The following is a 15,713-nucleotide window of genomic DNA, read 5'->3' as shown; positions in this document are numbered from 1 at the left end:
TGATTGCCATCGGGTAAAAACTGTTTTTTAAGCGATTTGTCCTAGTTTTTATTGCTCTGTATCTCTTGCCTGATGGCAGCAGCTGGAAGAGACCATGGCCAGGGTGTGAAGAGTCATTTAAAATGTCCAAAACTTTCTTGTGGAGCCTAGAAGTGTAAATCTGTTCCATAGTGGGGAGGGGGCAGAATATGGTTCTCTCTGCTGCCCTAACAACCCTCTGGAGCGCCTTCTTGTCCACAGATGTGCTACTGCCATACCAGACACACAGACTGTACATGAGCACACTCTCTATGGAGCAGTGATAGAAGACCTGCAGCACGTCTGAGGGGAGACGGTTCTTCTTGAGTATTCTCAGAAAGTACAGTCTCTGCTGTGCCTTCTTCAACAGCTGGCGAAACAAACCAACAGCCTTACAGGGAAATGTCTAATTTCTGGACTAGTACCTGGTCCAAAAACCAAAACAAGTAAACAAAAGAAGACCTACAACGAAAGGCAAGCTTAAAAAAGAAAATTAGACAGAGCCTGAAATAAAAGGAGGGTGCATCTGAGCCATGTTTCATAGGCGAAGGAAGCTATGAGCTCTCAAAGGATTCAAAATGGATCTAGCTAGCCACATCTCTGCTTAAAAGTAAGTATTTCTGCTTCATTTGCTTTACTTTTTATTTTAAAAAAGCAGCTAAGATACAATTGCAGTGTCACTGGTGATGGCGCAAATATAACATTTCTCTGTAGCTTGATGCAGCACTGTAAGAAAGTTGTAGCTAGATGGTGATTCATTTTAACATTACCTTTTAACTCAACCTCAGTACAAATATTGGTTCATACCGAAAGTTACTACCGTAACTACGGTTCTATGAATCCCGGATGACCGCCAGAGGCGGTGCTTCAAGCACTGAATGATCATTCTTGCGCATGCGCAGGTCGAGTACTAATGACAACAAAGTCACCTGTGACCTGCCGGGGACCCACGTGACTCTATATAGTCACGTGGCACCCGGCAATCAATCCCTCAATCTTCTCGCGAAAGCAGAGATTCCGAGGGACCAAGCACTCTGGCGGTCATCCGGGATTCATAGAACCGTAGTTACGGTAGTAACTTTCGTTCTATTTCATCCCTACTGACCGCCAGAGGCGGTGCTTCAAGCACTGGATGACTCATATCAACAAGGTCACGAGGAATCAGCAACAAGGAACAGCAACTACACCACCCACCTAATGTGATGTAGAGGCATGCTGCTCCAAAATTCCTTGAAGCGGATGGGGCGCAGCCACATTCACCCTGTAGAACCGAGTAAAGGTACTAGGTGATTTCCAGGAGGCCGCACGGCATATAACATCCAATGGCACCCCAGTCATGGCAGCAAACGACGTCGACATGCCCCTTGTAGAGTGGCACTTCACTCCTGCCGGCAGTGGCCGGTCCTGCAAGGCATAAGCCTTGGAGATCAAATCCACAACCCAGTGTGCAAGTCGCTGCTTGGAAAGTGCCTGCCCTTTCCGTGAGCCAGCGTAGCAAACAAAAAGGCTATTAGTCTTTCGGAAGGATGCCGTGGCATTGATATACGTCTCAAGGGCACGAACAGGACACAGTGGTTCAGAGGGGCTTCCGGTGTCAAGCCGAGCAAGATGGAGCGGCTGGGTACTGCCAGCCGCCAGTGATACCTTAGGAATAAATGCTACGTCAGACCACAGTGTAACACCTGAGCCATCAGGATTCCACCGGCAGCAGGGCTCGGCTATCGAGAGAGCCTGTAATTCCCCCACACGTTTTGCAGAAACCATAGCTAAAAGGAACGCCGTCTTCAGTGAGAGCCATTTGAGGTCTGCCGATGCCAGGGGCTCAAATGGGAGGGACCGAAGAGCCTCAAGCACAAGAGAAAGGTCCCATGCCGGTGCCACAGGGCGGTTGGGTGGGTGCAAACGCCGAGCACCCCTTAAAAACAGTACAACATCTTTGTCTCGGCCCACAGAAAAACCATTCAGCCCAACATGCCAACAGGAAATGGCAGCCACATACACCTTTAAGGTAGATGGAGACCGTCCTTGATCCAGCAATGCCTGCAGGAAGGTCAGTATGTCAGAAACTGAACACTGCACCGGGTCCTGCCCTCTATCACGGCACCAGGTCGCAAAGACCGTCCACTTGTTAGCATAGACAGCTCGCGTGGACGGTGCCCATGCATTAGCCATTGTATGCCCTATGGACCCAGGGTATCTTAAGAAGGTGGACCCCGGCCCTGCAGGGGCCAAATCCAGAGCTGGAGCCGGTCCGGTTTGGGGTGCAAAATCTGACCCCCCACCTGGGAAAGAAGATCTCTCCTGGAGGGGAGACGCATTGGCGAGCCGGAGCTGAGCTCGCACAGTAGAGGAAACCAAGTCCTCGCTGGCCAGTAGGGGGCCACCAGCAGAACCCTGTGCCTCTCCTGACGCACCCTGAGGAGAGTCTGAAAAAGGAGGCTGAATGGCGGAAAGGCATAAAGGAGGGCCCGGGGCCAGTCGTGTGCCATGAGAACCAAAGGGGACAGTGAAATGCGTCCCTTGAGGCAAAGAGGTCCACGGCCGCCCTGCCAAAGACCTTCCAGATGCGCTCCACTACCTCTTGGTGAAGCTTCCACTCCCCTGGAAGCGGCTTCTGACGGGATAGAAAGTCTGCTGGCACATTCTCCGGCCCTGGTATGTAGGCTGCTCTGAGGCTGGCTATGCATGGAGCTGCCCAGGTCAGAAGCCGTCGAGTCAAGCACAACAGTTTCCTTGACCTGGTTCCCCCCTGGTGGTTGATGTGAAAAACCACTGTGGTGTTGTCTGACCTCACCAGCACATGCTTCCCCTGCAAGCCTGGAAGAAAGCTCTGAAGAGCCAGAAAGACAGCCTGTAACTCTAGGACATTGATGTGTTCCCTGCTCTGCCGCTGGGACCATGTCCCCTGTGCCATTTGACCCCGCCAAGTCGCACCCCAGCCCGTGGAGGATGCATCCGTAAACACAACTTCCCGACGACACGGGAGGGAACCGAGCGGGACCCCTGTGGTCATAAACAACCTCACCCTCCATTGGGACAGAGACTGAAGACACTGAGGCCCCACCCGAAGTCTTCGGAGACGATGAGTGTACCGTGCGGGATCCAGATTCAAGCTGTTCAACCACATCTGGAGGGGCCGCAATGACAGCAGCCCCAAGGGCACTACGGCAGACGCAGCTGTGAGCATGCCAAAAAGTCGAAGATACCGCACAAGAGGCAGTGCCATGCCGCGCCCGAATTCCGGGAGCATGCTCAATATACTGTCCACCCGCTGGGGTGACGGGCAAGCAGTCATTGAGATGGAATCCATGGCAATGCCCAGGAAGACAGTCTCCTGTGAGGGAGTCAGAGTGCTTTTCTCCATGTTCACCTGCAAGCCCAAGCATCCCACATGATGGAGCACTAACCGAGTATCCCGAACCGCCTGGTCCCGTGTCGCGGCACAAATGAGCCAGTCGTCCAGATATGGGAGGATCCTCAATCCTTGTGCCTGCAGAGGAGAGAGGGCCGCTGCAACACATCGGGTGAACACCCTGGGAGACAGTGAAAGTCCGAACGGGAGGACCCTGAACTGGAAATGCCTCCCCTGAAAAGCAAAACGAAGAAACCGCCAATGGGGCGGAGCGATTGGGACGTGAAAATAAGCATCCCTGAGATCTATGGAAGTGAACCAATCGCCCGGGGAAATCGCCTGCAACACTTCCTTGGTGGTCAGCATATGAAAGGGCATGACCTTCAAGTACACATTCAGGCCTCTGAGGTCCAAGACTGGACGCAGGCCCCCGGTCTTCTTCGGAACCAGAAAATACATGGAATAAAAGCCCCCTGGATCCAGCAGGGGGTCCACAGGCACTATAGCACCCTTGGCCAGCAAGGTGCAGATTTCTTGGTTCAGTGCCTGTGCCTTCACCGGGTCGCGGATCACAGTCATCCTGACCCGGCCAGGGATAGGTGGCCGGCGGCGGAATTGAAGACGGTACCCCCGGGACAGGGTGGACAACACCCACAAGTCCGGGGTGTGGGCAGCCCAGAAGCTGAGCTGTCCCGGGGAAAAATAACCGACCGCCGGCCCTAAGGCATCATCTGCGGGCCCCCGGGCCCTTTGAAGGCCCGGGAGGACGTCGGCCAGACTGCGCGGCTCGAAAGGGATGAAAGGACCTTGTCCCAGCTTGGTCTCGAGCTCTGTTTCTCCGATCTGGAGCAGGTCTCTGGACCGATCTCAGACCTGGTACCAGCCCCTGGGGCTCAGCGGAAGAAGGAGAAGGCCCTGAGGACCTCCGTGAAGGACCCGCAGCCGCCCAGGTGCTGACTGGCTGGCGATCACGTCTGTGAAGCCCTGCCAGCTGTTGCCTCGTTCTAGAAGCCTGAGCTGTACGGTCCAAGGCGTCCAGTGCCGCAGAACCAAAAGGTTCCCCCGGAACCACAGGCAGGGCCCGGAGGGTCCTCCTACAAGGCTCAGTAAGTGGTGACTGCGCCAACCAGACCTGGCGGCGAGCGTGAACCAGTGTGGATAGTGTGCGTCCAAGTTCCCTCGTCATAAGAGCAAAGGCCTGCAGAGATGCATCAACCAGGCCTTGCGTGGCATGATCCAGTGGAACAGATTCCAAGGAGGAAGACAGGGCCAGCATAAGATGGGATAGAGAGTTCCCAATCCGGCCCATGCGGGCCCCAGAGTCATAGGCCTTGCAGAGAAGGTCATCGGTAATACGGCACTGAGGACGCGGACAACGGGCATTGGGCCGCAAAGCCTCATCAGGTGGGATAATAAGAGAGGCAATGCCCGGTTCCACCGCTGGCATCTGCCCCAAGCCAACCTTGGGTGCCTCCTGCATAGCTGCCAGGACCCTGCCATCCGTCGTCAGACGTGAAAGCGCCTTGGTGTCTGACCAGCAAGCATGGAGTTCCCGCACATACTCCGCCGAGGGAGGAACCATAAAGGCAGTCTCTGATCTACTGCGCTTAAAGAAGGCGCTGGAAGCCGTAGGCTGGGCCTGAGGAACACTAATCTGTAAACGGGCAAGAGCCGTTCGAATAGCGGATGTCACAGATTCCGCCGTATCCTCCTGGGAGGCAATGGAGTCCGACCCAGAGGCCCCGGAGCCCAGCTCCGGCAGGTCCTCACAGAAATGGGTGCCAGAGGCCGCCACAGAAACAGCATCATCGGCATTGACTGACATTTCATCCTGCTCGGAAGGGAGAGCCGGGCCGCGATCATCAGCAGTCTGAAAGGACTGGAGGAGGGCTTTCATTTGGGCCAGCTCAGTAGTGAGATGATCCACTCTCGTGGACAACCTCCCTGCATCGGTCCGTCTGGCTCGCTTTGTCGGTAACGAAGGTGCAGCCACAGTAGACCGTTTGCACATCGCTTTCCCCATCGGCAAATGAGTACGCGGCGCAGCGCCCGCCCAGTCGGTAGGCTGCTCCAGCGCAGCCAACCGATCCAGTCTGACTGACCAGGGCATGACGCAACAGTTGGGGCAAGCGTTATCTGACAGCGCCTCCCGGAGATGTTCCACACCGAGGCAGGAGGGACACAAGTCATGCCCGTCGTCGGGCTGAAGTGGAGCCAGACAGGTCGAGCAGCATAAATTATCCAGCATCATACTGCTGAAAGGCGTGATTAGCCCGCCACCAACAAGAAGTCAACACGAGCAGAAAACGCTACCGGCGACTCCGTTGTAGAAAACCCCCCGTAGAGGTTCCAAACTCAGCATGTGCAGAACGCCACTAGCAAATCGATAATCAACCAAAGATGAACTCAGCACGAGCAGAGACGCCACTGGTGAGTCAGATAAACAACAGCAAAGTAAAATGGACTCAGCACGAGCAGAAAACGCTACTGGTGAGTGTAGATAAACAAACTGTAGAAGAACTCAACGCGAGCAGAAACGCTACTGGTGAGTGTAGATAAACAAACTGAAAACTCAGCGCGAGCAGAAACGCTACTGTGAGTCAAAAGAGCCACAAAAGAGGCAAATCAAAGCGAACAGTAAACTACTGCTGAGAAAAGAACAAAAACTTACCAGTCACCGCGGATCTGGTAAGGTGAAAGCAGCTTGTGCAGCCCCTGGAGGGCGAGACTTACCCGCAGCTCCGACCAAACCCGGTCACGGGGCTACCAGCAACAAGCAGCTAGGAAATTTGTGGTATACACAGAAGCAACCAGCTTCACACGACCACACACCTGTCCTCAACACACCTGCGCGCGAGAAGAACAAAAGGGATTGATTGCCGGGTGCCACGTGACTATATAGAGTCACGTGGCACCCGGCAGGTCACAGGTGACTTTGTTGTCATTAGTACTCGACCTGCGCATGCGCAAGAATGATCATTCAGTGCTTGAAGCACCGCCTCTGGCGGTCAGTGGGATGAAATAGAACTACATTTATTTGTCCCAATGTATTTTTTTGGACCAGAATTAAATGCATTTGGATTTGGTAAAATTATTTTATTGTGGGCTGCGCTTTCAAAAATAAACAGTAAATGAAATATTATGGGAATGTTTGCAACATTTGCACTTGAGTCGCAGTTTATAATCCTGGATGTAATAAAGTTTTGTCTCTCATAATACCCATATTTTAACACTATTTTAGAGTTCCTCATCACTGAAAATGTGTGAAACATCTTCTACAGAATATATTTGTTTGCAGATTATTTTCATGAGTAAATGTTGAAAATGCAGTAGCAATGTGTAGCCTCAGCAGCTGTGGTTACTTATGTGATGTAAAATAGTACAATTTTGTGGAAATCATTATGATTTTCTGGTACCATGTTGAGCAATGAATGCTTTTTGACTTTCTGAATCTTCAATAATGCTTTGAACATGTATTTTGGTTATCAAATAAAACATATGGGAACAGTAGAAAGTTGTGGAAAAAATGCAACCACTGTAAAAAATAAAATTACATTAAAAATTTTTAAGTATAATTATAAACTTTTATGTTCATTTTCTAATTTAGGACATGTTGACAGGCTTTTTCACCATGTTACAGGAGAGAACTAGTGGCCCCTGAATGCCTGTCAGCCTTGGCCCCTGGAATTGGCTAAAGGAGGTTCATGTTGACTCCTTCGACTTACAGCCATAAGACCAAATGACCAACGTCAGCATGGTGAGCTGCCCGGTGTGCCAGCTCCCACCACACAGGAGCTATTGGAAACACAAGTCAGCAGAGGCCTGGGTAAGAAGTAAATGTTTGGATCAAACCATCACTGCTACATGTTACCTTCCCAATGAAAACTGGGAAATTAATTGTAATTAAAAAAGGTAGGCCTCATTGGGCAAGACAGAATTATATTTTTCATTATAAATATTTTTAACATACATGTTTTCTTCCTCTTTGGGATATATTAATTTGTGAATCAAAATGTCTGGCACATCTAATTATTTATGCTCTTTCAGCAGGTCATTGCAGCAGACACAGAGGCACATGAAGGAATCATCTGTCATAACTCAAAATGTTCACATATTTATATCTGTAGAATTACTTTGCTACATAAGATGATTTATTTTACACATATGGAAAATAAATTTTTTAAAGATGTTAATCCATGGCTGAGTGAGATTCCTTGACTAATAATATCCTTGTATGACTAATATAGACCCAGAGATTTTCATGAAGTTAATATTTATTATTATAACGGGTACTTCAGAAACCCGTGTGGAAAAGTTGTCCTTTTGTTCTCAAAAATGGGTATTTGAGAAAAAAAGTTTAAACCGTTTCTTGGGAAGTATTTATAACAAATGAATTAAGAATGCTTTGAATAAGTACAATATTTATATGCAGACATAAAGCATTAAAAAATTTAAAAGCACACAACACTGAATTTTCTGCTTGAAATAAATCCCCTGTATTGCCCTTAAGGACCTGGAAATCTTATACCAGCTTATGGTTCTGCCGTTAGAAGAGGTAAAACCATCACTAGACTATCAATAACTGGACACATTTTACTAAACTGTGTTTTTAAACATCTTCAATGTATCAAAAATCATGCTAAGTTATTTTTAGACTTCTTATCGGCTTTTAACACAATCCAGACTCATTTTAATAAACTTAACAACATTCATTGAGATTTCAAAGTGGTGGGCTGGATTCTTGATTTTTTTGACATCCAGAACGCAGAAAGTCAGAGTGAATGGATGCATGTCTAGAGAGATGTCATCGTAAGGCTGCCTCCTTTCCTCTCTTCTTTACATTTTGTATACAGACCATTGTCGTAGCCGGCAAGATAACAGCTTGATATTAAACTTTGCAGGTGATTTGCTGATAATTAGCCTTCTACATGATGATGAGCATGCCCATGGCCCTGTGGTCGATGAATTTGATGACTGGTGTGATAAAGCTTTTCTTTTATTAAATGTACAGAAAACAAAGGACGAGCATTGATTTTTGATAGAAGCCCCAAAATCAAACAGCAGTTTTCTGCTGTCTCTACAGTGGAGATAGTGGAAAACTACAAATATCTTGGGACTATTTTGGATAATAAGTTAAAATTGATCTGCCATTCAGAGTACCTGCTAAAAAGAGCCACAAAAGATTATTTTGTCTAAGAAAGCTTGCGACGTTTCAGGTTAATGATTACCCTATTTTATGGATCATATATTGAATCTGTGCTGACTTTTTCCCTCCTCTGTTGGTTGGAAAATCTTAGTATTAGGTCAAAAAATGCCCATAGCAGAGTAATACATATAAGTAATAAGATCTTAGGAGTTAAACAATGCTCACTTACAGAATTGTTCAATAGACAAATTATAAGGAAAACCATTCCTGCTGCCAGATCTAACCCTTTACATGCAGAGTTCCAGTTTCTGCCTTCTGGCCTCCGGCTCAGACTTTTTAGTATAAAAAGTAACAGGTACAAGTTCTCTTTTGTTCCTACAGCAATTTCTCTTTTTAATGCAGGTCAAGGACCTGATTATTAGTGTTTGTAGTAACCATCGGTCAACAATGACATACACTGCTGTATTCTTCCCATTATGTATTGATTTATATTTGATGTCTTTTTTGGTATGTTTTATTATTTTTATTTTTTTAAACTTTGATACTTCGTCCTTTAAGTTTTTATACTTGCTGTAACATCACTTGCCCATTTGGGACACGAATAAATCTGAATCTGAATCAAAATATTTATATGCAGACAGAAAGCATTAAAAATTTTAAAAGCACACTCTGCCTGATGCTCCATGGACACGGCGTCCTCTTCTCCCCGCCCGGCGCTGTTTGTGTAAATCCTTCATGGGAGCCTATGGACTCCATGACAAAACTCTAGTCGCAAAACATATAGATGAAATGTCACATCGTGCAAAGTGAAAAATGTAAATTGCAAATTCACTGGCTTGACATGTTGCCTAGATAATAGCAAACCTTCTCTAACTGACTGCTTTTATATAAGCTAACTACCTATTTATAACTTATAACAAGAGTTCAACGTTAAAATATGAACTGACATTTTTAATGTAAAGTATAGTGTTGATACCTACCGATGCCATAACTGTTTATCCGTAGTGGAGCCTTGTTTACTAGCCTGCGTGTTCGCGCTAGTTATTATTTACTAATATAAGAGAAATTCATACTCTCTTGCATCTTGGCAGAACTGACAGAAAACAAACTATTTATAGATTTACATCCAGGAGAATACATATTGTATGAATCAAAACATCAGCAATTTTCTCAGCGTTAATTTAAGCCATATGTGATAGAAATCGGATAATAAATTGTGGTGCTACGAATATTTTTGTGCTCATTGTACATTGAAACAGTCTGGTTTTGTGGACATGACTCGATGCATACTAGTGCATGTCACAGATGTCACAGCGGCTGTAGCCGCTGTCCAGTCCAGTCATGTACGTATATCAATGGACACCAGATGGACTTTCCATCTCTTGCCTCGCATGCATATTTTAATAGATACACCATTAACAAGTATGTTGTTTCCCAGACTCAACTACACTAATAGGATTATTTTATTTAATACTGACTAAAATTTCTGTCTCGACTACAAATGATGAATAGATGGATTTAAATGATTATTACGTTGGAAATGGTTTCATGAATATTTCAGTATCCTACAGTTTGCTATTGAAATTGGTTTTGGAGCTACCTCACAAGTGCCTCCAAAGTCCAATCATTGTTAAACCTGTTAAGCAAAGGATAAAAGCACTCTGGGTTGAATAAAGTTAAAAGTACAAGTACAGATGTGGTTATTCTTTATTATGTTTAAATATGTACAAATCTGAATCAGTGTCACTGAAAACAACTATTCAGTGTGGATTCAGGATTTCCATTTACAAATACTAATAAATATTTCTTTTTACAGCACCAGGACAACTGTGTGGCTGCGCAGTCTTTGTTCAAGAGCTTCTGTCTGACTCCAGTTGGTCTACAGACTCAGTTGCTGCCTTTCCTGGCCAAACTTTCTAACCCTACAAGGAGTCAAGGTAGCACACAATGGATGCCTCACTGTTACTGTCTTTACTTTACTATAAAATTACTGTAATAACAATAATTATGATGTTTAGTCAATGGATTCCAAAAAATAACAACTACTAACTAAAATATGAAAGTGTCTTATTTAAATGTTAAAAAATGTTTAACATTTAAACTGCTGTGCCTCATTTATCTTTCAGATCTGTGGTTTTATAGATTTTATTGGCTCAACAGAAAAAGCTTGGGAGTCACTGGTGTTAGGAACCATCGTTCCTAACACCAGTGACTCCCAAGCTTTTTCTGTTGAGCCCTCCTTCTCCCCCACAAAACCTTACCCTTCACACTCAAACACACAAAGCTCTGTCAAAAACCTATCCATTATGCTTATTGAGAATTGAAGGTTGGGAATCGATAAATTTAAAAATGTTCAATTCCTAGTTATGATTCCCAGTCGGCCGACTGTAGAAGCCGCTGAATCCCTACGAAGAAAAATCAGCTGCAGAGTCTGTACAGCAGCGATGAAGAGTGTGATGATGCATCCAATTCTCAGCATAACAACTTCAGTAACGTGAAGCAGAACACAGCATCAGCACTGTTGCCAACTTAGTGACATTGCTGCTGTATTTAGTATTTTCAGACCGCCATTAATGGAAACATTGGTGACGAAACAGAAAAGCATAGATTGTACTGCAGTGACAGTGACAGTGAGCGGTGTCTGACTGACGGTAGACTCACCCTGCAGCAGAGCCACTGCATTCCTTTACACATTGCAATGGAATCCCACATGCACAAAGCTGCCATTGATCCTGCTCTGGATTACAGTAAATAGAATGTAAATATAGTTATTTATGTTTGCTTTTTTTTTTTTCACAGCAAACAAAATTTGATTCACAGCCTCCATCACTGATTCACCTCCTCCACTGTATGTGCCTCTGATAATTGTCTTTTGGTTAATTTTGATATTATACAAAACTGATTTATTTAGTGTAGGTTCAGACAAGTGTATAAAGTTTGTTTGTAGTTAAAATACTTTTCAAATCACTTTTAAAAAGTACTTTATATTATTTTTGCATTGTCGATGTTGATATTCATTTCTAAACATCCTGGCTCACATAATCAAATATACAAATTAGTCGATGCTGTCATATAGACCAGTGGTTCTCAAAGTTTTTTCAGTGATGTACCCCCTTAAAAATATATTTTTAGTCAAGTACCCCCTGACACGGGCAAAACATTTTTGGAATAAAAAAGAGGTACAGTGCTGTAAAATCACTGTCTGATTTATTAAAGCCAAACAACTTATATCAGTGAACCTGACAAATACATCCAAATTGCAAACATTGCATGGTTAAACAAAAAAGAAAAACAGAAGACGGTGACCACCAGGAAGGTATAAAACCAGTCAAAACTGAAATATGCAAAACGCTGCTAATTTATATTGGTCTCTGTAATGGTACAAAATTAAATATATACATAAATAATAATTCAGTGCATGAACACACATTTATATTTTATCGAACTTTTTACAAACTAATTTTTCCCAAGACTTATTATGAGGAGCCTACTGATTTTTTAAAGATATTTTGAAAAGCTTCACGTACCCCCTGCAGTACCTCCACGTACCCCCAGGGGTACGCGTACCCCCATTTGAGAACCACTGATATAGAGGGTTCATTTTCTAAATGTTTTTTGAAGTATCGGATTGGGACTCGGTATTGGCCAATACTCTAAGTCACATGACTGGGACTGAGAGGCGAAATAAATTGATCTGGACGCAATAATTATAGGATTAGGGAAATAAATTGTGAACCACAGAAAATGTTTCTGGTAATTAATTAATGGTGATTAAAGTAACATCCTACTTTTTTTCCTCATAGCACAGATGGCTGTTATTCAAGATGTGGGTCAGATGTCACTAAGGACATGTTCTGGCAGGTACGAAACCTTTTTAATGCTCATGTATTATAAATTTTGTACATATTTTATAGGTCTTGGTAATCAGATGACAGCACTGACACAGAAAGCTTAAAGATAACCTAAGTAGAGTACATGCAAGATATACATGTATTTTCAAATGATTATTTAATTTACAAAGGGAAAAAACTCCTCAAACCAGCCTGGCCCCATGTGAAAAAGTCACCGTCCTTTTTGAAATAATTAATTAACTTTATTATTCCATTGGATTTACTACTCCCCCACTTGACACTCTGTATATTGCAGATTAAAAATTGTTTTCAACTATATTTTTAATCAGAAAGGAAAGTTTTAAATCTGGCCTTAAAAGTACACAGAGTGTCTGAAACTGGCAGCTGGTTCCACAGCAGAGGAACCTGATAATAAAAGAATCTGTCTCCCATTCTACTTTTAGAAATTCAAAGACCAGCAGCAAACCTGCAGTCTGAGAGCAAGGTGCTCTCTTAGGAACATATGGACCAATCAGATCTCTGATGGTCCATAGGTTGGAGCTTAATTAAGCACTTTATATGTGAGAAGAAGAAGCTAAAATTATACTCTGAATTTAACTGGAAGCCAATAAAGGGAAACTAAAATAGGAGAAATATGATTTCTCTCTTTATGTTAAATCAGAACGCTCTAAAACAGGGGTGTCAAACTCCAGTCCTCAAGGGCCACTTCCTGGAAGGACTACTTCCTAATGCTTTTGTTTGTTTTTTCATAAAACATGTGCTGGATTTTTGTGGGCAAGCATTAACCAACAGTGAGAAGTTTGGCAGCCTGTGTCTTTGTTTTATTGTACCACAGCTAAACTGTATCCACGGTTACCAATGAAGAAAACTGAACCTGAAGGTTTCAAATGAAAACTGTCTTTGTAACGTGTGTACAGATTAAAACTGGAGAATCTAAGAGACAAAGAGATGGGCCAGGAGATCGAGGAAGAAGAGGAATTACACAGCAGGGTTGAGAAAGGTCTACAAGTCAGTCAGTCCCATCTTCTTACAAACCAAGCGCTCTTGGAGGAAGAGGAAGTCGTCATAGAAGAATATGACAGTGATTGATTCAAATGCCACTGGCACTCATGTGTTGTCTTTTACTGTAAGAATATTTCTTTGTTTCTTTCATTCCCCTAAAATATTTTTAGGTAAATAAGTTTATTTTTGCAAAAATATTTGAGTTTTAGAAAATAACAAAACAGATGAAACTCAATCACTTCTATTTTGTTTTATCAAAAAGGATGTAAGAAGAATTCAGTGGCTTTCATCACATTCTGAAAAGGTTTCTTACCTCTAGTGTACAAAAGCACATAACAGATTCTACCATGACATTATTAAATAAAATGTAGTTATTAAAGAAATGCAGAACAGTTGTGTGTCTTAAATTCAGTGTGCAAACCATGATTCAATTGCTTACACAACCATGGCACTGACCTCGGTACATTTCTCACTTTAAAATGTACTTTTTTACATTGTTGTGATTTTTTGGATTTTGTTGCTGTTGCTTGTTGATTAACATTTACAGATAAGTTTCTGTATTGTTCTCATAGCTGTAGCACATATTTCAGTCTGGTTGGGATCTGAACTGTGATTCAGTTGTAACATCAATTCTTTTTTTCTGTTGTAGACTGACTGAGGTTTTCCAGATTACTCTCCAGTGTTGGCCAAGCTTGAATACTTCAATAGCCAGAGTTGTAAAAGTCCAGGTTCTGTGTTGCAAAGCAAATTGAGATTTTAACTACCACTGTGCTGTAAAGGTAGTGAGTTGTTGCTGCATACTGTGCATTTTGGTCAGATTTGTCTACTTTTGTCTACATTTTTAGGCCATTGTGGATCAGATACAGCTTTGCAAAATTGTTCAGCTACATTCTGTTGGAGCAGAAAACAACCAAAAGGGTTTTTTCCTTATGCTCTGTTATGTGAAGGACGATGATTGGAAAAGGTTGCAATTTCTTTTTACTGTTGATGTGAAGAAAAATTACCTGTACTTTCAGGCTTTATAAACCTTTTATTGTTTTTGTGACAGTAAAATATATATTTTTAAAATTGCATCGTTTTATAAAAACAAAACTGCATTGATAAATTTTCATAATGGAAACTCTAAGATGAATTCTGGTGTAGAGATTTTTACGTTTCATAATGTCTTCACAAATGGCATTGACAATCAAATAGACTTTCAACTTAATAGACATTGTTTTGTAGTTCTGTTGTCATTTACAGTACAGTAACAAGATGGAAAGTAATTATTGTTCTAAAATTTTTGTTCCCACAATATCTAAGTAATATTTTTGGGTTAAATTTATATTCTGTATAAAAAGGTCTTGGTATATTTATGTTTTCTGATTTGCACAGGAATAAAACCATTTCAGGTGTTTTGAAATGATTTTCCATTGGCAGAAATGAAGATGTTGTGTTTGTAGTTTTTATAAAAATTTAACTAAAATTCAAATAAAGTTGAGACCAAATATGACCAGTTATTATTTACAGCTGTGTTTTGGACTCTGTTCCTCATCACTAGCAAGATAAATCACGGTTTTTGCAGCTTTTAACATTTCAACTTCTACACTGGAAGTAAGTTTCTAGAAGGTTTAATAAAGGTATAGAAAACCAACATACCCATCAAGCATAATATGCATGGAGCTGATTCTGTGAAACTCAATCATTTGCTGAAATGTTCAAAATTACTAAGTTCATTAGTGAGGTCACTGATTACAGTGAGGAAAAAAGTATTTAGTCAGTCACCAATTGTGCAGGTTCTTGCACTTGAAAAGATGAGAGAGGCCTGTAATTGACATCATAGGTAGACCTCAACTATGAGAGATAAAATGAGAAAATCACATTGTCTGATTTTTAAAAGAATTTATTTGCAAATTATGGTAGAAAATAAGTATTTGGTCAATAAACAACCAGGATTTCTCATTCTCACACACCTGTAACTTCTCCTTTAAGAGGCTCCTCTGTCGTCTACTCATTACCTGTATTAATGCCACCTGTTTGAACTTATCAGTATAAAAGACATATGTCCACAACCTCAAACAGTCACACTCTAAACTCCACTATGGTGAAGACCAAAGAGCTGTGCAAGGACACCAGAAATAAAATTGTAGACCTGCACCAGGCTGGGAAGACTGAATCTGCAATAGGCAAGCAGCTTGGTGTGAAGAGAACTATGGGAGCAATAAAAAAAAAAGGAACGCATACAAGACCACTGATAATCTCCTTCGATCAGGGACTCCACATTTTGACCCTGTGGGGTCAAAATGATCACAAGAACGGTGAGTAAAAATCCCAGAACCACACGGGGGGATCTAGTGAATGGCCT

The 15,713-nt window shown here is 43.0% G+C and overlaps 1 protein-coding gene across 6 annotated transcripts in view; it reads left to right on the top strand.

Annotated features, from left to right (window-relative positions):
* Positions 1–14,861, top strand: part of rad17 (RAD17 checkpoint clamp loader component) — a 53,456-nt gene extending 38,595 nt beyond the window's left edge. For 3 of the 6 annotated variants that reach the window (XM_028034946.1, XM_028034945.1, XM_028034944.1), the window contains 4 exons: positions 10,333–10,453; positions 12,320–12,377; positions 13,285–13,493; positions 14,019–14,861. In XM_028034946.1, the coding sequence (XP_027890747.1) occupies positions 10,333–10,453; positions 12,320–12,377; positions 13,285–13,456 (351 nt within the window). In that variant the 3' untranslated portion in view covers positions 13,457–13,493; positions 14,019–14,861. Of the gene's footprint in view, positions 1–7,010; positions 7,800–10,332; positions 10,454–12,319; positions 12,378–13,284; positions 13,494–14,018 lie in introns of those variants that run through there. The other 3 variants (XR_003597682.1, XR_003597681.1, XM_028034947.1) reach the window with 3 other exon arrangements.
* Positions 14,862–15,713: the final 852 nt, after the last annotated feature.

This window comes from Xiphophorus couchianus, chromosome 12 (assembly GCF_001444195.1).
Source record: "Xiphophorus couchianus chromosome 12, X_couchianus-1.0, whole genome shotgun sequence".
NCBI lineage: Eukaryota > Metazoa > Chordata > Actinopteri > Cyprinodontiformes > Poeciliidae > Xiphophorus > Xiphophorus couchianus.
This window is presented reverse-complemented; position numbering and strand designations above follow the sequence as displayed.